The sequence below is a fragment of the Hemitrygon akajei genome, chromosome 5, assembly GCF_048418815.1.
Source record: "Hemitrygon akajei chromosome 5, sHemAka1.3, whole genome shotgun sequence".
Lineage (NCBI taxonomy): Eukaryota > Metazoa > Chordata > Chondrichthyes > Myliobatiformes > Dasyatidae > Hemitrygon > Hemitrygon akajei.
In genome coordinates, this window is record NC_133128.1 from 76,617,443 (window position 1) to 76,644,518 (window position 27,076).

At 44.1% G+C, this 27,076-nt stretch overlaps 1 protein-coding gene across 4 annotated transcripts in view; it reads left to right on the top strand.

The window, feature by feature from the left end:
• Nucleotides 1-27,076, top strand: part of LOC140727894 (mitogen-activated protein kinase kinase kinase 15-like) — a 136,581-nt gene that overhangs the window by 26,172 nt on the left and 83,333 nt on the right. For all 4 annotated transcript variants that reach the window (XM_073045829.1, XM_073045830.1, XM_073045832.1 and 1 more), the window contains exons 2-5: nucleotides 5,190-5,329; nucleotides 9,649-9,842; nucleotides 10,827-10,995; nucleotides 12,538-12,644. In XM_073045829.1, coding sequence (XP_072901930.1) covers nucleotides 5,190-5,329; nucleotides 9,649-9,842; nucleotides 10,827-10,995; nucleotides 12,538-12,644 — 610 coding nt within the window. The remainder of the gene's footprint in view (nucleotides 1-5,189; nucleotides 5,330-9,648; nucleotides 9,843-10,826; nucleotides 10,996-12,537; nucleotides 12,645-27,076) is intronic.

Below are 27,076 nucleotides of genomic sequence, written 5' to 3' on the forward strand. Positions count from 1 at the left end.
ACAGCATTAATCCCAATTGGTTTACAAAGGAATACAATTCTCGTTATCAGTAAATTTTAACCCAAACAAGCTTCCAGCACTCTCTCGCAACAAAGAAGCATTCCTACTTTTAACAAAACAAAGAAGCCATTTTGATTACATACACAGTAACAAAGAAAAAGAAGAAATCCCCTTTACACTCTCCTCCCACCAAATAAAAGTCATGTCCTCATGACTATTAAATAACTCGCCACCTTTCCTGCCAACACACCCTAACCCAAGCACAAACAGTGACATCTCCTCCCCACACAGTAAACCTCACACTCTGTTCCTCAGGCACTACATAGGCCAACTATCTGGGAGTTCCCCAACCCTTCTGAGACCTCCGTACCCCCTCACCTAAACCCTTCAGGCTAGGACACAACTGGGGATACCTTGGGCCCACTACCAACTCCTCTCTCAACCTCTCACTCATGCCCCCCACTGCACACAGCTAACCCTCCCCACTACACCTGACTCAGTGGGAGAAGGGCCAAAGGTCTCTTCCTCAGTCGAGGGAAAGTCAGCAAAAGGCAGCATGTACCACACATCCAGCACATTATCCATCGAATCTGTATTCTTCCTCATGTCTGCAATCGGTAGCTGCTGTTTGATCTTCTCCAAACGGAAACACGTGGCCTGCACTGCTCCTGCAGTCTCTTCAGCCTCCTGTTCAGTATTCACTGCACTTCTCTCCAGCTTTTTCTTCCTCATGACTTCTTCCAGATCAACTTTCTCCAGTCTCTCCGTCTTCATTTCAAACTTGATTCTGTAGAGACAGTCACCCACGAGCTGCGACCTTCGCCAGCCCTGGCACATGTCCAGAAAACACTTTAACTCTGTAGTTCTCAACCACTTCTGCAACGACCTCACTTCATATTCTCCTGAGGCAAATCCAAATACCAAGAGATCATCCACATACACCAAAACTCCAAACGCCTCCACATCCCCCATGGTCTTCCACATGCCCCGCAGGAAGGTTGCAAGGGCTCCAGATATGCCCTGTGGCATCTTTTCGGATCGGAAGACTCTTAGGGAATTTATAACGGCCGTCTTCTCCTTGTCAGCCCCACTCATCGAGATCTGGCAACATCCACTCCTCAGATCCAGCACCTTAAACCACTTGGCACCACTCAGACAGGCCATCTCCTCTTCGGCCCTCGGGGCCATATTCTGGTCACTGACAGTGCGCCTCTTCAGCGCAATATAATCCACACACACACGCTGCCTACGTCTTCCACGGCTTCAGGGGCCAGTCGCCGCAGCCTCTCTCTCACTGAGGTGTCTTCAGTGGTCAACTCCCTTTCCTCATGGTATTTCGCAGCGTCCACTAAGAGGCTGTCACCCTCAGATACTTCCCCCAGGCCCTACCACCACCGGCTCTTGTTTGAATTTGGTATCGGCCCAATGCTGCTACACACGTCCGCACAAGCAGCTCGAAACTCTGGGTGCATCGACAATGCCTCCGAACAGCGCTCACCCGCCTCCTCCGGGCAGGCCCCCAAGCGCACCAGCAGGATATTGGTTCTCTCCAGAACCGAAACGCTGCCCGTCTCAACAGTGTCCGGACACATCAGCATTAACGATTCACGAACCTCAGTCACCTCCACTTTTGCCTCCAAGAACTCCATTTTGACTGACCAACAACCATTGTCTGGATAATCACCGGCACTGGTACCCCAAATCTCCAGTGCCCTCAGTGTTGTCAAGGGTAAATGCTTCCAATAACGGTTATAAAACAAACTGTACAGCAACTTAACCGGCACCCCGGTGCCGAGGATGGCTTTAACTTGACTTCCATCCATCCGTAACAACACCTGTGCACTTGGTCCCTCTAAGCCTTCAGGAATAGGGTCTGTTCCTTTTGGGAGTTCCTTGGTACATCGCTGGGAATGTGCTCCCCCAGAGACCCCAAGCCGTTCCCCCACTGGGCCTCCTCTAAGTTTCCCGACACCTCTCGGATCAACTGAACAACTGAGGGAGGAGCTGATCCCCTTGACAGATCCCCCTGGCACTGCAAGCAATTTATCTGCCTCCCTAGCCAAAAGGGACACCCTAAAAACTTTCCATCAATCTCCTGCCACGGATATGATAAGCCCCCCAGCTGTGGCATTTGACTTCCAGTCGAACCACACGCATTTTCCCACACTTTCCCGGAACTGGCAGCTGTCACTTCGAGGTAATTGTACCCGACAGTTCTAACAACGTCACCAGTCCGCCTACTCAAACTTTCAACCAATCCCTGTCGCTTTCCCTCAGCCAAGCACTGCCACTCACCCAACACACATGCAGAGATAACCAGCAATCGCACACCCACAAAGGCACACCAGCTCTTCGCCGCAGACATAATTTAAAGAGGGTGATCACACAGCTTCCACAGAAATCAATCCCGGATGAGCCCCCACAATGTAACCCCCTCGCGCCGATCTGCCCAAAAGCCTGCCAACAATAGCTTACAGACTCAGAAGAAAGAACAACATTAATCCCAATTGGTTTACAAAGGAATACAATTCACGTTATCAGTAAATTTTAACCCAAACAAGCTTCCAGCACTCTCTCGCAACAAAGAAGCATTCCTACTTTTAACAAAACAAAGAAGCCATTTTGATTACATACACAGTAACAAAGAAAAAGAAGAAATCCCCTTTACATGTAAATATCACTCCACTTTTCAAGAGGGGAGAGAGGCAGAAGAAAGGAAACTATAGGCCAGTTAGTCTGACCTCAGTGATGAAATAGGCTTTAGTCAGCATGGTCTCCTGAAGGGAAAATCTTGCTTGACAAATCTGTTGGAATTCTTTGAAAAAAAAACATGAATTGTCACCTGTTGTGTAAAGTCGGACTCTGTGAAGACAAACCTGCTAAGCTGTCACTTCACAAGGCTGTGAGGAGGCTCTCCAAATGTAGACACCAGTTCTCAGATTTCTGGGAGGTCTTTGAAAGGCCAATTGGACTGCAAGTGTCTTTGTTGTATATTTCCTGGTGTAACTGAGAGGTGTGTTATGACATTTCAGAGTCAAACCCATGGTTTCTGGCTCCTCCCCAGACTAATCCCTCCTGCCTGTTGATTTAAAGGACTAAAAGGAGGGCTGCCTCACTGTTAAACTTTCACCTACTAGAAATTTAATCTTTAAATTTCTCAAGTTTATTTTGTTGAAATGTGTTATAGAAGTAAACTTTAGAATATTGCTTTTACAGCTAAGGAAGTTGCACCTTCCTGAAAAAAAGTATTCAGAATTACACCAAGGTGGAAGAGGTGGTAATTTATAGCAAGAGATGGAATATTGTGCCATAGTGAATATTCACTTTGCATCACCCTCAGAGTCCTACTGTTGTGGCATCATTGTGAAATTCTGAACATTGGGATAGTCCATGGTATCAAAAATACCTTGATCCACTGAATTCACATTGTGGTTCGGCTGTTAGCCCTTCTTTAAATCACTGGCCAGGTGTGGTGGGAGGGTGCAGTGAGATTTCCAGGTGATTGGCTGCACTTGCATGTGTAGTGATTGATATCTCTGTGCAATGAACGTCTGGTGTTTTTTCATCTTTCTGCTGTGAGGCCTGCATACTAAAGGGGTATGATGACATTCTGCTGGCAGTATTGTGCAACGCGCTTGTGTTGGCAGCAGCACTTAGTTGTAATGTTAGCTTTATTTCAGTATTTTGTACTCTGTTAATGCATTTTCTTTCCCTTTGGCTGAAGTCATTGGAAGCTAATTTTCATGTTAATTCTGTCTCCATGACCCATCCGCAACCATTTGGCCTCTATCTCATGCTGCACACACAAAATGCTGGTGGAACACAGCAGGCCAGGCAGCATCTAAGGAGAAACACTGTCGACGTTTCGGGCTGAGACCCTTCGTCAGGACTCAGCCCGAAACGTCGACAGTGCTTCTCCCTATAGATGCTGCCTGACCTGCTGCGTTTCACCAGCATTTTGTGTGTGTTGTTTGAATTTCCAGCATCTGCAGATTTCCTCGTGTTTGCTCTATCTCATGCTGTCTGCTTTGGTTGATTTGAAGTATTCACATGACTACTCCTGCAGATATCATCTCCTGATACACTGACACTGTAATATGGTGGTAGCCTGCTGCGTTTATAAACCTAACGCCTAGAATATTAATCAGTAGAACACAAGTTCCAATCTCAGCATGGCAGTTTTAGAAATTGAACTTGGTATTTAAAAAAAAATCTGCATATGTCTGGTGAAGATACTGTTTGAATGTCTTAATATACACCCACTACCAGCTTGCTCATCCACCGGGCATGGGCAATAAATAATTGACTTGTCATTAATGCCTACTTCAGGGAGCACTGCTTCCTCAATGGCTTCAGGGAGATGTGTTCCATTCTGCTTTGTGGGTACGTGTGTGAAATTCTTCCTCCAACCACATGGGTTTCTGCTGTAGTTTTTTCCCCCCGAAACTTGCTGGTAAGTGGTTTGTAAAAACCAGTGGTGGGGGTCTATTGATGGACATCTGACAGAGAATGTGGTAGAACCACAAAGGAGTAGGATTGCTTAGCTGGATTTGATAGACTGAATGGCCTTCATCTATATACCAAGGAAGAAATGGCTGACAGGTGTCCCCCGCTTTCCGAATGTTTGCTTTACACAGCTACACTTTTATGAAAGACTTACAGTAGTACCTGTTTTCGCTAACCGAAAAAAGACGCCCGCTTTAAACTTGTTTACCCTGAGAAAGACTACCATGACCATGAAGCCTTGCGCGGGCAGGTGTGTGCGCATGCGTGTACGTGCCAGTTTATTTTCTATAAATCGGTTTTGGCTCAATCTTTCCAATTCTGGTAAGTGAAACTATACTGTACATACATTATTTCTACTTTATATAGCTGTGTATTTATCATATCATTCCTGCTTTTACTATATGTTAGTGTTATTTTAGGTTTTGTGTGTTATTTGGTAGCTTATTTTTGGGTCTGGGAATACTCAAAATTTTTTCCATATAAATTAATGGTAATTGCTTCTTTACTTTACGCCATTTTGACTTATGAACGGTTTCATAGGACTGCTTTACCGTCGGATAGCGGGGGAAACCTGTATACTGTTCGTTGCAGTTGTAACTTTTGAGATATTATTGTGGTGATTTTCAGGGTATGGTTGGTGCTGAATGTGAACATTGACGAGTCAGCCTGATCTTCCTTTACAGACATTGCAGTGGTGGACATGAGTGACGTTTTCAGGCAGCCTACGCTCTTTTATCATCTGGGCGTGCGAGAAAGCTTCAACATGACAAATAACATTATCCTCTATCACAACACTGACCTGGAAGGTGCCCAGTCACTTAAGGTTAGTCAGTTCATTGACTGAGCTGGAGTGAAAAGTGTCCCTGCAGCCAGTCCCTCTGGATTGTGCCTTCAACAGATGTGTCATTTCAAATTAACTCCTTCTTGTAAAATATTTTCTCTCTCTGGAATTCAGTTTCAAAAAGTAGGGCTATTTGAGAATAATTTTAGGATAGCGGAGATGTTTCCATATTAGCCATTTTACAATTTTGCATATAAGGCTGTAATCTTTGCACTGAAATTTCCTGGGTGACACAAGGACCACCATTACTGCAATCAGTCCACTTGGGCTGTATCCTCCATTCCAATTTCTGTTGCTGCTGTTGCTTGGTATTCCTTTGGGATCAAGGATAACTGACTTCCACTTCAGTATTGTGGGTTGTGGACTGGCTGATAAAACCAAGATGGGAACTACAGACCCTGGCACAGTTCGGCCGCACTATATTTCCAGTCACGCACCAGTATCTCTAAACCACCTTCTGAAGCAGTTCCACAAACCTATTTGAACCGGTCTCACTCTAAGATAGATGGCTTTTATTGTCCTAACTGTTTTTCTGTCAACTTCTCTGGAGTAAAAGTGACCTTTTTTTAAAAAATCTCCTTCCCATTCCTGATGAAGTCTTTGACCTAAAAAATGAACTCTGTGCCTCTCTTTTCACTGGCCTGCTGAGTATTTTCTGTGTTTATTTTGTTCTTTATTAATTGCATTCTGAAAGGAATTATTGAATATCTACACATGTCCCTCTCATGGAATCCTCCAACCTTGTTGTAGGGAAGTTGCTGGAGAGAATTCTTTGAGATAGGATTTATGAGGACTTGGAAAACCATGGCTTAATTAGAGAGAACCAGCATGACATTGTGTCGAGCAAATTGTGCCTTATTAACTTTTACGTTTTTCATTGAGATGATGAGGGTGATTAATGAAGATAGAGCTGTGGATGTTGTCTACATGGATTTTAGTAAGACGTTTTACAGGGTCCTTCATGGAGGCTCATCCATAAGATTAAAATGTATGGGATCCGTGGTGAATTGGCTGTTAGGATTCAGAACTGTCTTGACCATGGAAGACAGAGGATGGTGGTTGAAGGGACTTATTCAGCATTTCATGTTTGTGAATAGTGCTTTTCCGTGTGTTGTTTGTTGCTAACTCAATTGGGTTTTCTGATGAGATAACAAGATGATTGATGAAGGTAGAGCTGCGGATGCTGTTTACATATAGGTTTTAGTAAACACAAGAGATTCTGCAGATGCTGGAAGTCCAGGGGAACACACAAAATGCTGGAGGAACTCAGCAGGTCAGGCAGCATCTGTGGAAATGAATGAGCAACTGACATTTTGGGCTGAGACTCTTTTTCAGGACTGGAAAGGAAGGGGGAGAACACCAGAATAAAAAAGGAGGGAGGGGGAGGAAGAATGATGAGCTAGATGGTCATAGGTGAAGACAGATGGGTAGGGAAAGCAAAGGGCTTCAAATGCTCTATCTCCTCTACAACTTTCAATCTCCTGATCCTGACCATCTTATTTCCAACATGGATGTCTAGTCCCGATGCACTTGTATCTCCCATCAAGAAGACCTTAGAGCTTTCCGCTTCTTTCTCAACAAAATATCCACAGTTTCCCTCCTCTGCCTAGCAGAACTTGTCCTCACACTCAACAATTTCTCTTTCAGCTCTCCCACTTTCTCCAAACTCATTGGGTAGCCATGGGCCCCAGCTATGCCTGTCTTTTTATTGGCTATGTGGTACTGCTCCCCAACTCTTTCTGTGCTACATTGATAACTGCATTGGTGCTGCTTCATGCACCCATGCTGAGCTCATCAATTTCATCAACTTTGCCTCCAACTTCCACTGTGGCCTTAAATTCACTTGGTCCATTTCTGACACCTTCCTCCCCTTTCTTGATCTCTCTGTCTCTATCTCTGGAGACAAACTATCCACCAACATCTTTTATAAACCTACTGATTCCCACAGCTATCTTGACTGTACCTCTTCCCACCCTGTCTCTTGTAAAAACATTATTCCCTTTTTACAATTCCTTCATCTCCCCACATCTGATCCCAGGATGAGGCTTACCTTTCCAGGATATCAAAGATGTCCTCTTTCTTCAAAGAATGGGGGTTCCCTTCCTCCACTATTGATGCTGCCCTCACCCGCATCTCCTCCATTTCCCAGACATCCATGCTCATCCCATCTTCCCGCCATCTTAACAGGGATAGAGTTCCTCTTGTCCACACAGACCAACCCATGAGCCTCTGCATCCAACACATCCTCTTCAACTTCCTTAATCTTCAACATGAACCTACCACCAAACACATCTTTACCCCCCTGCCCCCCCCCCCACACACACCCACTGTCTACTCTCCGCAGGGATCACTCTTTCCGTGATTTCCTTGTCTATTCATCCTTCCTCACAATTCTCCCTCCTGGCACTTATCCCTGCAAGTGACTGAAGTGCTACATCTGCCCACTGACCCCTTCCTTCACCTTCATTCATGCCCCAAACAGTCCTTTCAGTTGAGACAACAATCCACCTGTGAATCTGTTGGGGTCGTCCATTGTACTCAGTGCTCTCAATCTGGTCTCTTCTACATTGGTGAGACCTGAAGTAAACTGGGGAACTGCTTACTCGAGCAACTCTACTCGATCTGACAAAAGCAGAATTTCCCGGTGGCCAACAATTTAAATTCCTTTCCCCAGTCCCGTTCCAAAATGTTGGTTCAGGGCCTCCTCTTTTGCCACATTGGGGCTACTCTCAGGTAACACTTCATATTCTATGAGCATTGATTTCTCCTTCTGGTAATTTTTTTCTCTCCTCCTCCCCTCTTCTATTCTCCACTCTGGCCTCCTATTGCTTCTCCACACCTGTTTATCATCTCCACCTGGTGGCCCTCCTTCAAACTTTTCTACCATAGTCCATTCTTCTCTCCTATTACATAACTTCTTCTCCGGCCCTTAACCTTTCCCACCCACCTGGCTTCCCCTATCACCTTCTAGCTCTCCCTCCTTCCCCTATCCCCACCTTTTTATTCTGGTGTCCTTCCCCTTCCTTATAGAGCAGTCCCAAAGAAGGGTCCTAGCCTGAAATCTTGACTATTTGTTAATTTCCATAGATGCTGCCTGACCTGCCCAGTTCCTCCAGCATTTTGCTGGTCTGGATTTTAGTCCCTCAGGGGAGGCTCATCCAGAAGATTAAGATGCACGGAATCAATGGTGAAATCGCCATTTGGATTCAGAACTAGCTTGCAAATTAAAGACAGGATGTAATGGACAAAGAACTTATTCTAGCTGGAGGCCTGTTGTTGATGGTGCTTTGTAGGGATCCGGATTGGCACCTCTGTTGTTTGTGATGTATATAAGTGACCTGGGTGAAAATATGGATGGGTGGATGAGTAAATATGAAGATTGGTGATGCTGTGGATAGTGTAGATCACTGGCAAAGAATGCAGTGGGATATAGATCAGTTGCAGAAATGGGCGTAGAAATGGCAGATGGAGTTTAACCCAGCCAAATGTGAGGTGTTGCACTTTGGTAGGTCAAATGTAAACGGCAAGACCCCTAACAATGTTGATGAGCAGAGGGATCTTGATGCTTGAGTTCATAGCTCCATTTTGATAGGGTGGCTAAGAAGGCACATGACATGCTTGCCTTTTTTAGTCGAGGTATTGAGCTCAAAAGTCAGGAAGTTATGTTGCAGCTTCATAAAGCTCTAGTTAGGCTGCATCTGGAGCACTGCATACAATTCTGGTTGCCCCATTATTGGAAGGATGTTGAGGCTTTGGAGGGGGTCCAGAAGAGGTTTACCAGGATGCTGCTTGGATTAGAGGGCATGTACTATAAAGAGAATTTGGACAAACTTGTGTTGTTTGCACTGGAGACTGAGGGGAGATCTGATAGATGTTCACAAGATTATAAGAGGCATAGACAGTATCTTTAACCTAGGGTGAAACATCTCATACCAGAGGGTATGTATTAAGGTGAGAGGGGGTCATTTTAAAGGAGATGTGAGAGGCAGGTTTTTTGCACCGAAAGTGATGAGTGCCTGGTATGTGCTGTCTGGGGTGATCATAGAGGCATATACATTAGGGAATTTTAAGTGATATTCAGGTAGGTACATGAATGTGAGGGAATTGGAGGGATGTAGACATTGTGTAGGCATAAGGGATTAGTTCCACTGGCCATTTGATTTCTAATTTAATTGGGCCTCATCCTGTGCTCTACTGTTCTATGTTCTAAAATCCCTTACAGTGGCCCTTAAAGCAAACTAATATAAATATTGTGAATCTTTTGTGTAATTTGACTGTGATGTTTATCTTCTTCCTGTTAGTCTGTTAGCAGCAATTGTCATTTTATCCCCTACGTGACAACAGCAAATGACGATTTTCTGTGCTGCGAGAATGACGCTCAACGGAGGGCCTCTGAGTACTTGCAACCAAACTGGGACAACCTTCTTGGACCCTTCTGTCAACCGTTAGTGGAGAAACTGATCAATCTCCTGAAAGATATTGATGTTACTTCGAGGTAACTACTTGAGGATGACGAGAGATGGTTAACAGAAGTTACTGATGTGCCGCTGAAGGTCAAGGTGATGGTGGTGTTGAAAGACAGGGAAGTAGCACAGCCTGGCAGGAAACTGATTTACCCTCTGCTATTTTTTAAAATCTTCTCTCAGTTCAACCTAAGTGAAATATGAAATGCTAACTGAACATTTGGAGTTAATTTTGTGTGGGGAGGAAAATCTGACTAGCCATTGAAGTTAATGGAATTGTATTAATGGGATTTAGAACTCACTAAGATAGTATGGAATTCACGGACTAAATGATCTCTTGTGTCATATGAAAGTACAGAGTATAATGCTATAAATCTACAATTGAAATCTACAGTTGATTGCTGACTAAATATTAAGCTTCAGTTTAATATCTCGCCTAAAGACCGCCCTCCTGCTTCGTGACACTCCCACAGTACTGCATCAAAAGACAGTCCTCGAGTTGGTCTCAAACTTTAAGTGAATATTCAGATGGAGATATCATTTGAGACCATAATTTAAACTTTTGGAAAGTACCTAGAGAAAGAACTGAGATGAATAAGCCACAAACGTTTGATATCTAGTGTGTCAAAAACTGACTGACATTTTAAGTACAAAAATTCAAAGCACCTGCTTGTTCTAGTCAGCGAAAATGCCATTGTTTTTATTCTTTTCACAATGTTGAGCTAAACTTAAAAAAAAACCTTCTAGTTTGCCTGGTACTACAGGTTTTATAACATTTGAAATGAAACAAATATTCCTGTAAAGATTTCATAAAGCACAAAAATAAGTGGTTTGGGCAGGAATTTTAAAGAGGCATGATGTTGGATTTGCATTTTAGAATGTTCAAAATATTGCTCAAACTGCATCGACAGCTCTCTGATTGACAAGTAATTTATTCCAACTTAAATCATTCTTTCAGTGCATTCTCCCTGTTGTTGCTGTTGTTGTCACTATTCACACTATTGCTCTGTTCACAGCACACACCTGAAGAAAACTCTACTGAGTGATATTAGAAATGCAAGGGAGAAATACCAAGGGGAAGAGCTGGCCAAACGACTGTCTGCCATTAAGTTGCGTTTAGAAAGCACAGAGGTCATCACGCCTGACGTCATCACAAACCTTCTTTTCTCATACAGAGACATCCAGGTAAATTGAAAGGAGTGAGTCAGAAATTATGCTTTTTATGCATTGATGTGAACTTGGCATCACAGGCAAGGGTATCGTAAATGGTTGCTTGTGGTCTTTGTGCAAGTATTGGTGCAATGCCAAACGGGGTGGGAGTATAAGATTTAGACCCAGCGATGCTGAATATGCAGTTACATATTTCCAAGCCAGGAAGCCATGAAGATGAAACTCAATCCATGCATTGGGTGGCATTCCAATCTGCCTGCTGACGTTGCCCTCCTATGCAGTAGTGGGGTGGCACAGTAGTGCAGTGGTAGCACGATGTTTTACAGTACAGGCAACCCGGGTTCAATTCCTGATGCTGCCTATGAGGAATTAGTACGTTCTCTCCGTAACATTGTAGATTTCCTCCGGGTGCTCTCATTTCCTCCCACAGTTCAAAGATGTACCATTTGGTAGGTTAATTGGTCATTGTAAATTGCCCCATGATTAGGCTAGCATTAAATTGGTGGGTTATTGTGCTGCATGGCTTGAAGGGCTGCTGTATCTCAATAAATAAATAAGGTCACATGCTTGACAACTGCTATCAAAGAAAACTTGGCAGGTTGCTTGCATGCCTCTAGTAAACACTGCAAGCCACAAGACATGAGTGAATGTGGTATTAATCCAGTGGGAAATTTTGTCCTGGATAGTCCTGACCAATGTCAGTGTTGTTGGGGCTGCACTTCTCTAAACCAGTGGTCTGATGGCATTCTTGGAAAAGAACAAGGAAATCACACCGGGGAAAATCAGTGTACACAGAAGCTGCAAAGATACGGCAACAAGGTGTGCTTGTAAATAGCCAAAAAGTTAAAGGTACTTGAAACACCTGAGAGATCAGGAAGAGTGTGGGTGGGGTGTTTCCTGTGAAAGGAGATAAGGATCACGCTGGAGGAGTTTGCAGAATGATTTTGAATTTAAACATTATACAATAGCAGCTTCAACCTCACTGATAATACAGCTTTAAATGTTGAACTGAGAGCAAGGAGTACACAGCATCTTTAGGTCCATCCGGACTCCCTAAGCCCAGAGGGTTGTCAGTTAATTCAGCTGCAGGATGAAGCCCCCTTAGATGAGGTTTTTATCAAGCATGCATATGTCTCGTTTTCTTTAACTCTTTATGCTGGGGCACAGTTCCTGGAGTGGACGCTGTCATCTGGGGTCAGCTCAATGATCATTCTTCCACTCAAGTTATTGAGATCAGTGAGGCTTATTGGTTGTTTGACAGTGAGTATTCAGTAGGACCTATTGGCTTATGATGGGGAGAAGATTAGCTCTGTGGGTCCCATTGCTTTATTTCACTATGAGATCTATATAACCTGCTAAGACCTGAGGGTGCAAAGAATTCAACACATTACTTTAATGATAAAAAGCAAGCAGATATGCCAAAACAGATTATACATATCAAACAATAGCAGGATCTTGCTATTGTTATCTACCTTCGTTAATCTCCTTGACTTTTCTTTTAGAAGTGGCAGAATTTTTAGTTTTACTCTGTTTTTTCTTGGCGTCTTCCACTGACAGGATTACGATGGCATGGTGAAGCTGGTGGAAATGCTGGAGGCTCTGCCAACCTCTGACCTGACTGATCAGCACAGCATCCGGTTTCATTATGCATTTGCACTGAACAGGTACGGCCTCTGCTGGAAGGAGGTAGGGAAGATGGATGGCATGGACCAAAGTTCAGAAAGTTCAAAGTACATTTATTATCAAAGTATGTATACAGGATAAAACCTTGAGATTTGTCTGCTTACTGGCAGCCACAAAGCAAGAAACCCAAAAGAACCCATTTAAAAAAAAGACTGACAAACACCCAATGTGCAGAGAGAGAGAGAAAAACAATAATGCAAACAATAAAAGCAAGCAAAATAGTATTCAGAATGAAAGTGAATCCTGGAGCAGGCCCAGAGCCTCAGCCTCGGAGCCTGCTTCTGTGCTAGATCGCTGTCCAATCCACAACCTTCAACTCTGAATAGATTTCCACTCGGGTCCTGGGTTTGTGAGGATAATAGCTTCAAAGCTTTTCTGGTGGTCTGGTTGGAAAATCTTCTTTTTTGATTACTTTCCACTAACGTAACTCCAGTTAGTGTTAGTAGTGGGAAAACTTGGTCCTTTCACTCAATTTGTTTTAAGAATGCCTGAGGGAGCTTTGTTTGTGGAATATGCTTGACACTGAGGGTGTCAACAGTGAATATCATGACTGTACCTGTGTGCTGGTTTCAACATCATTGTTTTTACTGAGACCAAAATTTGTTATGCGTCTTCACTCAAGTATTTTCAGCCAATAGTCGCCATGCACTCTGCAACTTGCCACAGAGCGCTGAACTTCAAGGGTTCTTGAGCTCTTGTATTTACTGATCAATATTTTAACTAGAGTTGTTAAGCCCTTGTGTTTTTGGTTTAACCTTTTCACGCTGATTGTGGCTGGCACATGTTTCCGCAGTCCATGATTATTTAAAGAGGACCCGGTCGGTGCCTGAGTGGGGTCATTGTGTTGGAGAGGATGGATTCTCGTGGTGTCGCTCAGCCGTGCCTCTGATGTTTAATCTCTTGTTTCCGTCTCTTCCTGGGGATCCTGCCATTCCTCCACACTTGGATCCAGTCCTTTGCGAGCACATCACGACAATAGGACAGTACTATAAAATTACAACAATAGCTGTGCGCTCCGCAACACCAGCCATCAGGCAAACTGAAACAGCTTCAAGCTAGTACAACAATAAAGCAAGGTCTAGTTATTGGAAAGGAAAGGCTAATGAAGTTTTAAGTGGAGGGAGCCTGGTGGAAGCTTGTAGGAAATTTTGACTGAGTCAAATGCCTGCTCCTGCTCTGTGAATTCCATTCGATCCTGTAGAAGTAATTCGATGCACTGAATCTCAACTGGTCCTGAAAGGGGATTAAATAGAAGGAAGCTGTCAATTCTGTTTAATTTTGTGGAGACTGATTTGGAGAGAGGATAATTGCACAGCAGTGCTCCATTTGAGGGATCTGTGACCAATTAGGCTCAGTGAAACCTTTGATCTTAATTATAGCCAGACCAAGAATGTCTCCTCACCCACGTCAGAGTATTCCAGCATTACAATTATAATTCACACCAACCCTTCATCTGCTTTTGTTTGGTATCTGAGTAGTTCATGTACAACTAATGATCTCAGTCTTGAAGAGCATCAGCTGTCTCAGTGTCCATATCCCCTGGGTAGAGTGAGTTTAGATTTCCCCTGTCTGTATGTGGAAATTTTTTTTTCCCCATGTTGACGATTACATATTTTAGCTCAGGTTTAAGATAGAGACATAAGAAACCTACGGCACAATACAGGCCCTTTGGCCTACAAAGCTGTGCCAAACATGTCCTTACCTTAGAAATTACCTAGGGTTATCCAGAGCCCTATATTTTTCTGAGCTCCATGTACCTGTCCAGGAGTCTCTTAAAAGACCCTATCGTATATGCCTCCACCACCATAGCCGGGAGCCCATACTACGCAATCACCACTCTCTGCATAAAAAGTTACCCCTGACATTTCCTCTGTACCTACTTCCAAGCACCTTAAAACTGTTTCCTCTCATGTTAGCTATTTCAGCCCTGGGAAAAAGCCTCTGACTATCCACACGATCCATGCCTCTCATCATCTTATACTCCTCTATCAGGTCACCTCTCATCATCCGTTGCTCCAAGGAGAAAAGGCCCAGTTCATTCAACCTATTCTCATAAGGCATGGTCCCCAATCCAGGCAACATCCTTGTAAATCTCCTCTTCATCCTTTCTATGGTTTTCACAGCCTTTCTATAGTGAGGCGACAAGAACTGAGAGTACTCCAAGTGGGATCTGACCAGGGTCCTATATAACTGCAACATTACCTCTTGGCTCTTAAACTCAATCCCATGATTGATGAAGGACAATGCACCGTATGCCTTCTTAACCACAGAGTCAACCTGCGCAGCAGCTTTGAGTGTCTTATGGACTCAGACCTCAAGATCCCTCTGATCCTCCACAGTGCCAAGAGTCCTAACATTAATACTATATTCTGTCATATTTGACCTACCAAAAAGAACCACCTCACACTTACCTGGTTTGAAATCCATCTGCCACTTTTCAGCCTAGCTTTCCAACCTATTAATGTCCTGCTGTAACCTCTGACAGCCCTCCACACTATCCACAACACCTCCAACCTTTATGTTATCAACAAATTTACCAACCCATTCCTCCACTTCCTCATCCAGGTCATTTATGAAAATCACAAAATGTAGGGATCCCAGAACAGATCCCTGAGGCACTTCACTGGTGACCAACCTCCATGCAGAGTATGACCCGTCTACAACCAATCTTTGCCTTCTGTGGGCAACCAGTTCTGGATCCACAAAGCAAGATCCCCTTGGATCCCATGCCGCCTTACTTTCTCAATAAGCCTTGCATGGGGTACCTTATCAAATGCCTTGCTGAGATTCATATACACTACATCTACTGCTCTTCCTTCATCACTGCGTTTAGCCACATACTCAAAAAATTCAATCTGGCTCGTAAGGCACGACCTGCCTTTGACAAAGCGATGCTGACTATTCCTAATCATATTATGCCTCTCCAAATGTTCATAAATCCTGCCTCTCAGGATCTTCTCCATCAGCTTACCAACCACTGAAGTAAGACTCACTGGTCTTTAATTTCCTGGGCTATCCCTACTCCCTCTCTTGAATAATGGAACAACATCTGCAACCCTCCAATCCTCTGAAAACTTTTGCCATCCCCATTGATGATGCAAAGTTCATCACCAGAGGCTCAGTAATCTCCTCCCTCGTCTCCCACAGTATCCTGGGCTACATCTCGTCTAGTCCAGGTGACTTATCCAACTTGATGACTTCCAAAAGCTACAGCACATCCTCTTTTTAATATCTACATGCTCAAGCTTTTCAGTCCACTGTAAGTCATCCCTACAATTGCCAAGATCCTTTTCCGTAGTTAATACTGAAGCAAAGTATTCATTAAGTACCTCTGTTATCCTTGATTGGTCTTATTTTCTCATGTCTTATCCTCTTGCTCTTCACATACTTGTAGAATGCCTTGGGGTTTTCCTTAATCCTAGCCACCAAGGCATTCTCATGGCCCCTCCTGGCTCTCCTAATTTCTTTCTTAAGCTCCTTCCTGCTCACCTTATAATCTTCTAGATTGCTATTATTACCTAGTTTTTGACCCTTTCGTAAGCTCTTTTTTTTTCTTCTTGACTAGATTTACAACAGCCTTTGTATACCATGGTTCCTGTACCCTACCATCCATTCCCTGTCTCATTGGAATGTACCTATGCAGAACTCCATGCAAATATCCCTTGAAAGTTTGCCACATTTCTTCTGTACTTTTCCCTGAGAACATCTGTTCCCAATTTATGCTTCCAAGTTCTTGACTGGCAGCTTCATATTTCTCCTTACTCCAATTAAACGCTTTCCTAACTTGTCTGTGCCTATCCCTCTCCAATGCTATGGTAAAGTAGATAGAATTATGATTGCTATCTCTAAAATGTTCTCCCACTGGGAGATCTGACACCTGACCAGGTTCATTTCCCAATACCCGATCAAGGACAGCCTCTCCTCTTGTAGGCTTATCTACATATTGTGTCAAGAAACCTTCCTGAACACAGCTAACAAACTCCACCCCATCTGAACCCCTTGTTCTAGGGAGATGCCAATTGATATTTGGGAAATTAAAGTCTCCCACCACGACAACCCTGTTATTACTACACCATTCCAGAATCTGTCTCCCTATCTGCTCCTTGATGTCCCTGTTCCTATCGGGTGGTTTATAAAATACACCCAGTAAAATTATTGACTTCTTCCTGTTCCTAACTTCCACCCACAGAGACTCTGTAGACAATCCCTCCATGACTTCCTCCTTTTCTGCAGCCATGACACTATCTCTGATCAACAGTGCCATGCCCCCACCTCTTTTGCCTCCCTCCCTGTCCTTTCTGGAGCATCTAAATGTCTGGCGCTCGAAGTAACCATTCCTGCCCTGAGCCATCCAGTTCTCTGTGATGTCCACAACATCATAGCTCCAAGTACTGATCTGCGCTCTAAGCTCACCTGTTTTGTTCATAATACTCCTTGCATTCAAATAGACACACATCAAACCATCGGTCTGAGCACGTCCCTTCTCTGTCACCTGCCTATTCTCCCTCTCACACTGTCTCCAAGCTGTCTCTATCTGTGAGCCAACCGCCTCTTCCTCCATCTCTTCAATTTGGTTCCCTCTCCCCAGCAAATCTAGTTTAAACTCTCCCCAATAGCCTTAGCAAACCTCCCTGCCAGGATATTGGTCCCCTGGGATTCAAGTGCAACCCATCCCTATTGTACAGGTCACACCTGCCCCAAAAGAGGCCCCAGTGATCCAGAAATCTGAATCTCTGTGCCCTGCTCCAGTCCCTCAGCCACACACTTATCCTCCACCTCACTCTATTTCTGTACTCACTGTCATGTGGCACAGGCAGTAATCCCAAGATTACTACCTTTGTGATCCTGCTTCTCAACTTCAACTCCCTATAATCTGCTTTCAGAACTTCCTCCTTTTTCCTTCCTATGTCATTGGTACCAATATGTACAACGACCACTGGTTGTTCTCCTTCCCACTTCAGGATATCGTGGACATGACCAGAAACATCCCGGACCCTGGCACCTGGGAGGCAAACTACCGTCCATGTTGCTTTCCTGCGTCCACAGAATCGCCTGTCTGACCCCCTAACTATGGAGTCCCCTATCATTGCTGCCATCCTCTTCCTTTCCCTACCCTACTGAGCGACAGGGCCAGACTCTGTGCCAGAGGCACGGCCACCAATGCTTCTGCCAGGTAGGCCGTACCCCCCCCCCCCCACAACAGTACTCAAGCAGGTGTACTTATTGTTAAAGGGGACAGCCGTAGGGGTGCTCTCTAGCCTCTGACTCCTGCCCTTCCCTCTCCTGACTGTTACCCACTTATCTGTCTCCCCAGGCCCCAGTGTGTGACTATCTGCCTATAGTTCCTCTCTATCACCTCCTCACTTTCCCTGACCAGATGAAAGTCATTGAGCTGCATCTCCAGTTCCCTAACACGGTCCCTAAGGAGCTGCAGCTCAGCACACCTGGTGCAGATGTGGCCATCCGGGATGCTGAGAGTCTCCAGGACTTCCCACATTTGACACCCTGCCCTGAACACTTGCCTTCCTGTCTGTATTCTACACAAGTAACCTACCTCACCTCCACCCGTTATCACCAAAGTCCCATTGAGCCAAAGCCTTCCTACTCTGTCTCCCTCTACTCCACGCCCGCTCTGTAAGGTGTCTCCTTTTAAACTCTTCTTGCTCTTCTCATTGGCTGACGTCCATGTGCTTACGCGGTCGTTCCCCGATCAAACCACTGAAGAAATAACCTTGAGGCCTTTGTTCTTTGTTTCATTGCCGTGTAATTGAAAATTACCTCATTTCGCTCCAGGTAGTTGATGATCATTTCTGGTTTATTTTCCATCGATGCAGAAGCTCATTCCCTTGATTTTGGACATTGGCCGCTGTTGCGCATTTGCGGTCGTACCTGGTGCCAGACATCCATCAAGTAACGCTGTTCTAATGCAGCTATCATTCGGAGTGCTGCCTACATGTTCCCTTGACTGTTAATTGTGGCACACTGAGATGGGATCCCATTGAAAATATTCCGTTTCCTCTGCAAGGGCTTCCTTCCCTCTCTTCATTCCTGCTATGGACCTTGCCCATCTCCACTTGGATAGCCTAGTCTTCCTAAAAGCTCTGCCTCTCCCTGTGCCCCATGTCATTCCCTCCCAACACCACACTAGCCAAACTGCATCTCCCTGCTCCCAGGACTCACCTGGGCTTCCAGTCACCCTCACCGTGTCCTGATTGGGCTCCTCGCTGCTGGATGGTGCTCTACAATTCTTATCTAGATTGAAGGATTACATGACCAGAATAGCTACTGGTGTCCACTCAACTATTACATGCCATATTGTTTGTATCATGTTGTTTACCATCACTTTATTTTTAATACATTTATCAAGCTATCCCATAAATTCTGAAACTCAAGAATATAAGGCATTTCAAACTCAGTTGAAACCTTTAAGCCCAGTATTGTTGTGGTGAATCCACAGTAAGTTCACAGTAGATTGAGAGTAATATTCTCTCAATCTGATTTTAACTCTGGTTGAGTAATTGGTTGATTAGCAGTGACAGGAGATGCTTTTGCAGTAATGAGGACCAGGTTTTCCTCCCACAATGGACCCCATTTTAATCCTGTTGACCAACCTGTACCCACTCTGACCAGTGGATTGTGGTACAGATTTCCACAGTTTAGATGGGTAGTTGCTGGAGGCTGCCCCATAGCGTTAGTAGTGGTGTTGCCTGGGGAGCTCTGGGGTTTTGAGGGACCAGAGAATCACACTTACTTTTCTTGGTTCCATTAAGAAGGAAACCAAAATAATTAAAAATGCACCACCTTGGGTCTCGTGTCCCATCTGTCTCACTGCTGGACTGGTTTCCTCATGACATCTTTTACATTGACTCTGGCTGCACCTGGTCTCTGACCGATTGTACCGTTCTTTCAGGAGTAATGTGGCTGGCCAGGTTGCTCTTTGTTCCTGCAAATGATAACTAGAAGCACTATCACGCTGACAATGAAGGAAAGGCAGGGTATAGTTATTCACAGAGACGTCAGACATGCTGTGTATGCTCGATTTCTCACACCCGTGTAGTACTGGTAACTGGGAGTCACCCTATCCACCCCTGACACTGCTGTATCTCCATGCAACACCTCTGCCTGTAGGGCACATTGGCACCCAACTGGAGGAGGCAGCAATGTACGTAAGCAAGTCTACTCAAGTGGCAACTCCTTGGATGGTATGACAAACCTACTGCCTGAACTGTAGCTGATCTGTATCTAGTGGAGCTGCTTAATACTGTCTCCTCTGCCCAGCCCAAACACTGTTTCCCCGATGTGTATCCAAGCACTTTTGAAGAGATCTTGGATGGCCAGAATTCAAACATCACCACAATGGTGTGTTGTCCTGAAGAAGAGAAAAGGCAATGTATCTCAGATGCTGTGACAGAAGAGGAGAGGCTTAGTGTACCTTGGACACCGATAGAAATGGAAAAGACAGTGTTGCAATGTGTTAACCTGTACCAGAGGGGGAAATGATCAAATGGGCTGTGACACTTAATCCCAGAGGGGAACAGAAAGATTGTCTGATGTATTGTGACACCATGGCCTAGGGGGAGGAAGGATATACCTAATGCACCATGACACCCAAACCAGAAGGGAAATGGATCGTGTCTCTAATACATTGTGACATCCGCTCTGTCAGTGGCATAGGACAATGTATCTGACATAGTGTGACATCTAGTCCCTGATACACTCTAATTCCCGAAGACAGAAATGTCAGAATGTCTCATGCACCATGACAACCTCGCCACAGTTTGTAGAACAAGCCACAGCCTTAGCTTTGGACATTGGAGAGACAGACCAGGTGGCAGGAAGGGAGGAATTTGAAAATGGATACAGGAAGCAAATGGGTCAGATATGTGAGGTGCTATGATATTTGGTCAACTTGCTGAAATATGGACCCAACTGCTTGCAAGCTCAGGCTTACAGTTAATTTTCCAATCAGTTCACAACTTGTGAATTTGGTCTACATACTTATATGCTTAATCACTTACCTGCAAGGTTCTAACCATCATGCGAAGGGTTACTATAGGGCTGAGACTCTAAGATGCAAGAGGCTAAACAATTTGTCCTGTTAAGTATCTTTGCCATCCCTACACCACTCAGTCCAGAAAGAGGATTTATAGTTTGTGACGTGTAACCTTCAAAACTCTTTCATGTAGAACAACATTCATATGTAGCTGAAACTTAAAGCTGATTATAAATTCCATTCAGCTACAGTACATCGTGTGCGGAGTTGTAAAGTTGGCTAAGTTTGTTATGAAACTAACATGTACAGAAGACCATTGAGCGAGGCAACTGCCAAATAATGTTGTTTGGTGTTACTTAAACACAATTCATATTTGTACACATGATTACACATTACACAAGCACAAGGACGTACACACAGAAGTGGAATCCCCCACTCGATACCTCCCCTGCTAATGCTCCTCAGGATCTTGTTTCAGTGAGCTCATTTGTCAGTCTACAAGCTCCAAAGAATGTTGGTCGGATGTCTCATGATTGGAAAAACTCTCTCATACCAGGAATTAGCCTGGTGAATCTGTTTTAGTCCAGTCGGATTTATTTGACAATAGCTTCAAATAAAGCTGCAGTTAGAATTGAAATCACTTTTTCTTGTTGACAGTGGCAAATGAGACATTTGAGTCACACGTCCCAGTACTAGGGTGCATGGAAGGAATTTTATGAATGAATAGCCCACAGCTTTTGTTTAAGTACCTGTGTCCAGTGGGAGGAATTCTAAATATTTAGAAGTGGCAGATACAGTGGGTGTATGTTAGTAAAGAACAGAGGCAGGTGAGCAAAATTAACTGCTTGAAGTCTGCAGCAGATATTATTCAATGGTATTGGTCATGTTCCAGGAATGAATGAACACAGCTTCAGCTTTCCCCTCGAGCACTGGCAGGGCTGCACTCATCTTTGCAGCTCCTGTGCTAATTCCCAAACGCCCTGCAGCTAAAATAATTGATTTGTCACTAGGGAGGCCGCAGCTCGATATTGCTTTTCAGGTGCAGCAATTTGCACTCTTCTCATGTCCTGTTCCGTTTCCTTCCTTATCTCTGATTCGGGTTTCTCCACCTCACCCCCTGCCTCCCTCCCCCTTGAGTAGGGTACACTCACCATGTGTAAGTCAGGGTGCTTCCTGCCGGGCCCAGGCACTGAAAAGAATTTGTATAAAGGATCAGGGACATTGACAGGCAAAGTCAGTGGCCACTCTACCTCATAAAGGTCATCTGCTGCTGTAAGGTTCCACTTTAAGGCTTGATGTGTTGTGCCTTCAATGGTGCTCCTTTGCATACCACTGTTGTAATGCGTGGTTATTTAAATTTCCCCTGCCATTCCCCCTCTGACCTTTCTCATTAACAAGGCGTCTTTGCCCACTGCTCACTAGATGTTTTTCGTTTCTTGCACCATTCTCTGTAAACTCCAGAGAAATCCCAGGAGGTCAGCCGTTTCCGAGATACTCTGACCACCCCATCTGGCACCAACAGTCATTCTAAGGACAAAGTCCCCATTCTGATGTTTGGTCTGAGCAATAACTGAACCTCTTGACCACGTCTGCATGCTTTTATGCATTGAGCCTCTGCCACATGATTGGTTAATTAGATATCTGCATTAATAAATAGGCGTACAGGTGCCACTGAGTGTAACACAATAGGTTGAATTTTCTCTGAACAGCTTCAGATACTTCTGAGTCTAGTTGAAGTTTACTGTTGTCAGAAGCAGACATTCACAGTGCATAAATGCCATGAAAATAATATTTTTTGCCGCAGCAGTGCAGTACATTGCAAGAAAGGGTTAAGCATTAATTGATACTAATTTAAGAGAAAATAAGTTATTCAAATCATCCATGTGTACAAGATAACAGAATAAGCGTAAAGACACGAGTGCAAGATTAAGAAGGAGTGAAAGAAATATATCATCTAATGTAGATTTTCAGGTTGGTTCGAGAACCTGATAGCCGTGGGGAAGCAGCTTTTTTTGAAGCTTCAGGTGTAGGTCTGCCGTCTCCTGTAGTTCCTGCCTGACAGCAGCATCAGGAAGAGGGCATGGTCTGGATGATGCAGGCCCACCCAAAGATGGATGCCGCCTTCCTGGTGAGCTGAACAGTTTCAATGTAGAAATCAGAGTCCCAAGTCGAGGAAATCCCATACTTGTAATTTATGATTGTATCCTCAATTGACCAGCAAGTTAGAGTAAGCCAAACTTGAGCTCCGTGCTTAAAGGTGTCATCACACAGACGGAAGACATGTGCCATCATCATCACTGCTCCTCCTCCTGCTCTTATTCCCCTGTCACCCTTCTCCCCACATGCTCGCCAATTTGCCCTTTTTAAATTCTTCAGCGATTTGCCTATTCAAAATGGCATTAATCAAAGACCAATTAATCTACCTTCACATCTTCGGGACTTGAGGGGAAATGGGGGCTGTAAAGCCGTGTAGTCGTGAGAAGAATGTGCAACCTCTGCACAGGGAGCACCTGATATCATCATTGAAGCTGGGTTTCTGTGACTGTGAGATGCCAGCGTCAACTAGTGCACCACTACCGTCACTGAGAGGAGGAAAGAGACTCAAAAATTGGGCATCTAATGCTTTATAAAGTTTGCACCAATGGTCTCCTGTGCAGCGGAATCATGTGTCACATGGGACTAAGGCTGGGTCTTGGGTCTCAGGAGAAGAGATGAGGCTTAAACCAAATTTAAAAGAGTGAAGCTGGGATCAGGACCCAGGGTCTGCTTGCTGAACATGTAATGGGCCTGCAGGAGATGTGAAAGGTGTGGAGAATGGGGAGGAACACTGGTCAGTTTGTAGGTTGATGCAACAACTCTGATTGAGCTAAAAAAAAACAGCCATTAGAAGATGCTGAATGACTTGTGACTTCACATTCGCAAGTTATATTTCGGACCTATGTTTAAAAGAAGTCATGAAACAAATGATTGTATAATATCCTGCCAGATCCTGCTCTCTCTTCCTTCCTGGCCAACCATAAACCAGCTGAAAACAGAGAGTGGGGAAATCAACCCTGCATTTCTAAACATTTAGTACATATCTGCAAGTACAACATGATGTCTTTTGCATTAATATCTCTTGAGGGCATAGATATGAATTTGGTTAATTCTGACTTTGTATGCTAGCAGTCACTGGGAATCTACCTTACAAAACGGGAAAGCAATTGATCTGTTAAAAATTAATTTGAAGAATGTTGTCTGTGGGTTCTTTTAATTCAAAGTGAGACAGACTTCTGATTGGTTACAGAAAGTCACTGTAAATACATTTTAGGGGATTCCCTTTGTTGATTACCTCATATACGAATGCTTTCTTTATTTAAACAGGGATCTATTTTAATTAGAGGGAGGTCAGGGAAGTCTCACTATGTTGAGGGATGGGAAAGCAGGTTTGCCTCATGCTTATTGGAGTTGAGATGAAGGAGAGTAGCTCTCAATGAAACATAAGATTCTGAGGGAACTTCAAATGTTCGGTGCTGGGAGGTGGGCATTTGGCTTTGGGGTTGAGGGTGAGAAGTTGGGGGCATTGATTCATATTGGAGTTGTCTTTGAAATTGGAGACGTAGAATTTCTTCAAGAATATTTTGGTTCATCAATATATAATTTTTGTTGGGATTTATTTATTACAAGTAGAAGTTAATTTTTATTTAACGTAATTTCATTGGACAAGTATTTTTCGCTTTTGCAAAGACACACCCAGGAGCTGTAGAACATTGTAAATAAACACGTGACCTTTCTGACTACTGAAAGCTATTTTCTCTGTAAGGTCATAGATCTTGTCTCGCAGAGGATTGTGAATCTTTGGATTCTGCTTAACCAGAGGGTTGTGAGGATGGTTGTTGAATATTTCTGAGAATGGGGTAAATAGATTTTCGGTCGGCTGGGGAGACAAGGATTATGGGGAATGCGTAGGAAAGTGGAGTTCAGGTGAAGATTAGATAAGCCATGATTTCACTGAATAGTAGTGTGGGATTGAGGGGCCACGCGAAATACTCCCCCTTCTTGTGTCACATTCCTTTGGGCTAACGTGCTCTGGATTTAACACACTGATTAAGTGCCAGTGCCACAAATTCTGGTAGCAGTATCAGTTTACTAAATAGATAAGCAGGTGTTGCTTTAGGTAATAGTTAAGCATTAATAACCTCATGCGCAGAAATTCAGGTCTTTATAATCAATTAGTTTTTCTCTTGAGTTAATATGTTAACATACTTCTGGTTTCATATTCACAATACCTGGTTGTTTTAATGATTTGCCTTCCACCATTTGATCAATAACACCTGGCAAAATGATGCAGCCTGGAGAGTTCACTGGCTCACAGCTCCACTGACCTGAGTTTGCTCCTCACTTCGGGTGCTGTCTGCGTGAAGTTTGAAATATCTTCCTGTGAGTGTGTGGGCTTCTGGCTGCTCCGGGATCCTCTCACATCCCAAAAAATGTCCAGGTCGGTCGATTAGTTGGCTACTGTAAATGACCATGAGTGTGTAGAGGTTTGGCAGAATCTAGAGCATAGAACTTAGAACAGTACAGACCCTTCAGCCCACAATGTTGTGCCAACCTTTTAAGACCATAAGATATAGGAGCAGGCATTTGGCCTATCGAGTCTGCTCCACCATTTTCCACCATCATGGCTGATCAATTTTCTTTCTCAGCCCCAATCTCCTGCCTTCTCCCTGTATCCCTTCATGCCCTGACCACTCAAAAATCTATCAACGTCTACCTTAAATAAACCTAAAGACTTCACAGCTGCCCATGGCAATGAATTCTACAGATTCACCACCCTCTAACTAAAGAAATTGCTCCTCATCTCTGTGCTAAATGGATATCCTCCTATTCTGAAGCTGTGACCGCTGGTCTTAGACTCCCCATCCGGAGGAAACAGCCTCTCCACGTCCACTCTATCGAGGCCTTTCAACTTGCGATAGGTTTTCAATGAGGACACCCCACATTCTTCTGAATTGCAGTGAAAGAGGTCTACGCTAAGATCAATCCACCCCTTTCCTGCTGCATAGCCCTCCATTTTCCTATTGTCCATGTGCATATTCATAGAACACCTGGAAGGGAGTTGACAGTAATGTGGAGAAAATAAAAAGAGGAGGTAGGATAGGTGTAAGACTAGGTGGCTGATAATCAGGATGGACTCTGGACTCGGTAGACCTGTTTCCAAGTCTGTCTCTCAATAATTATGACCCCCAAGTGATTTGAGATGGAAGCTGTTATGAGCCCAGGCCATGTGAGTGAGGAAGGGTTTGAAAGAGCACTCTATCCTTCTTGCTGAGGGCATTGTTCTCACAGCTCATGCATTCTTGCCTATCCAAATATTTGACATGAAATACATCTCCTGACATATTTCGTCCATTTCCTTTGGCCAGAGCACCTCTGTTCCATGTCCAAGCTACAGGAACCCAGCCATTAATTTGGAGCTGAGGTAACAGGATGAGGCACTTTGAACTTCATCTGTTTGGACTACGTATGTGCTTGCCAATCATTGATTACAGAGGAGTTGGTATAATTCATTAAAGAACAATTGCCCACGGAAGCAATAGTAATTTGACTTCCTATAATGTATAAATGTGCAAAACATTGCAAAGAGCTGAAAACAGGAAGTAAGTAGAAAATGAATGCTGTGTAAGAGTGAGTAATGTTATTGATGGAAACATGATTGTTGGTGAATTTGTCACTATCTGCCTGTTAATGGTGGTATTCACATTGAGGGGTTGATCTGTTTGTAGATGCAGAGGGACCTCCTGACATCTTCCCCACTCCTGGCTCTCACACGTTGCCAGATGATTCTCGATCCTGTTCTCCATAACAAATGGTGTCAGAATCTCACCCATATATGGTCAGGGGCAAATGTAAAACAGGCACAGAACTGTTCCCTGCTGACATAAGAGAGAGCGGCTTTGAAGTGACCTAGTTTAAACACGTCATCATCCACTGTTTATTTGCAACGTTAAACTCAAGCACTGACCTGCCCTCTTGAATGGTGGTATATGGTCTCTTAGTATTATTCTAGGAAGAGCAAGGGAGTTCCCCTGATGTTTTAATAGATATTTATCTCCCATCAAGACAACTGAACTGGATTACTTATTGTCATATTTCTGTTTATTTGAGCCTTTTCTGGATGGTTTGGCTGTCCACGACAACCACAATACAACTGTGATTAAATCTTCAAAATTGCTTTATTGCCCACAGAATGTTTACACTGTCTTGAACTCAAAGAAGGACTATAAAATATATGCTCTTTCTCTTTCTCCCATAGTCCACTCTCATCTCCTATCAGATTCCTTCTTCTCCAGACCTTGACCTTTCTCACTCACCTGGCTTCACCTATCACCTTCTCTCTAGCTAGTCTTCCTCCCCACCCCACCCCCCACTGTTTTACTC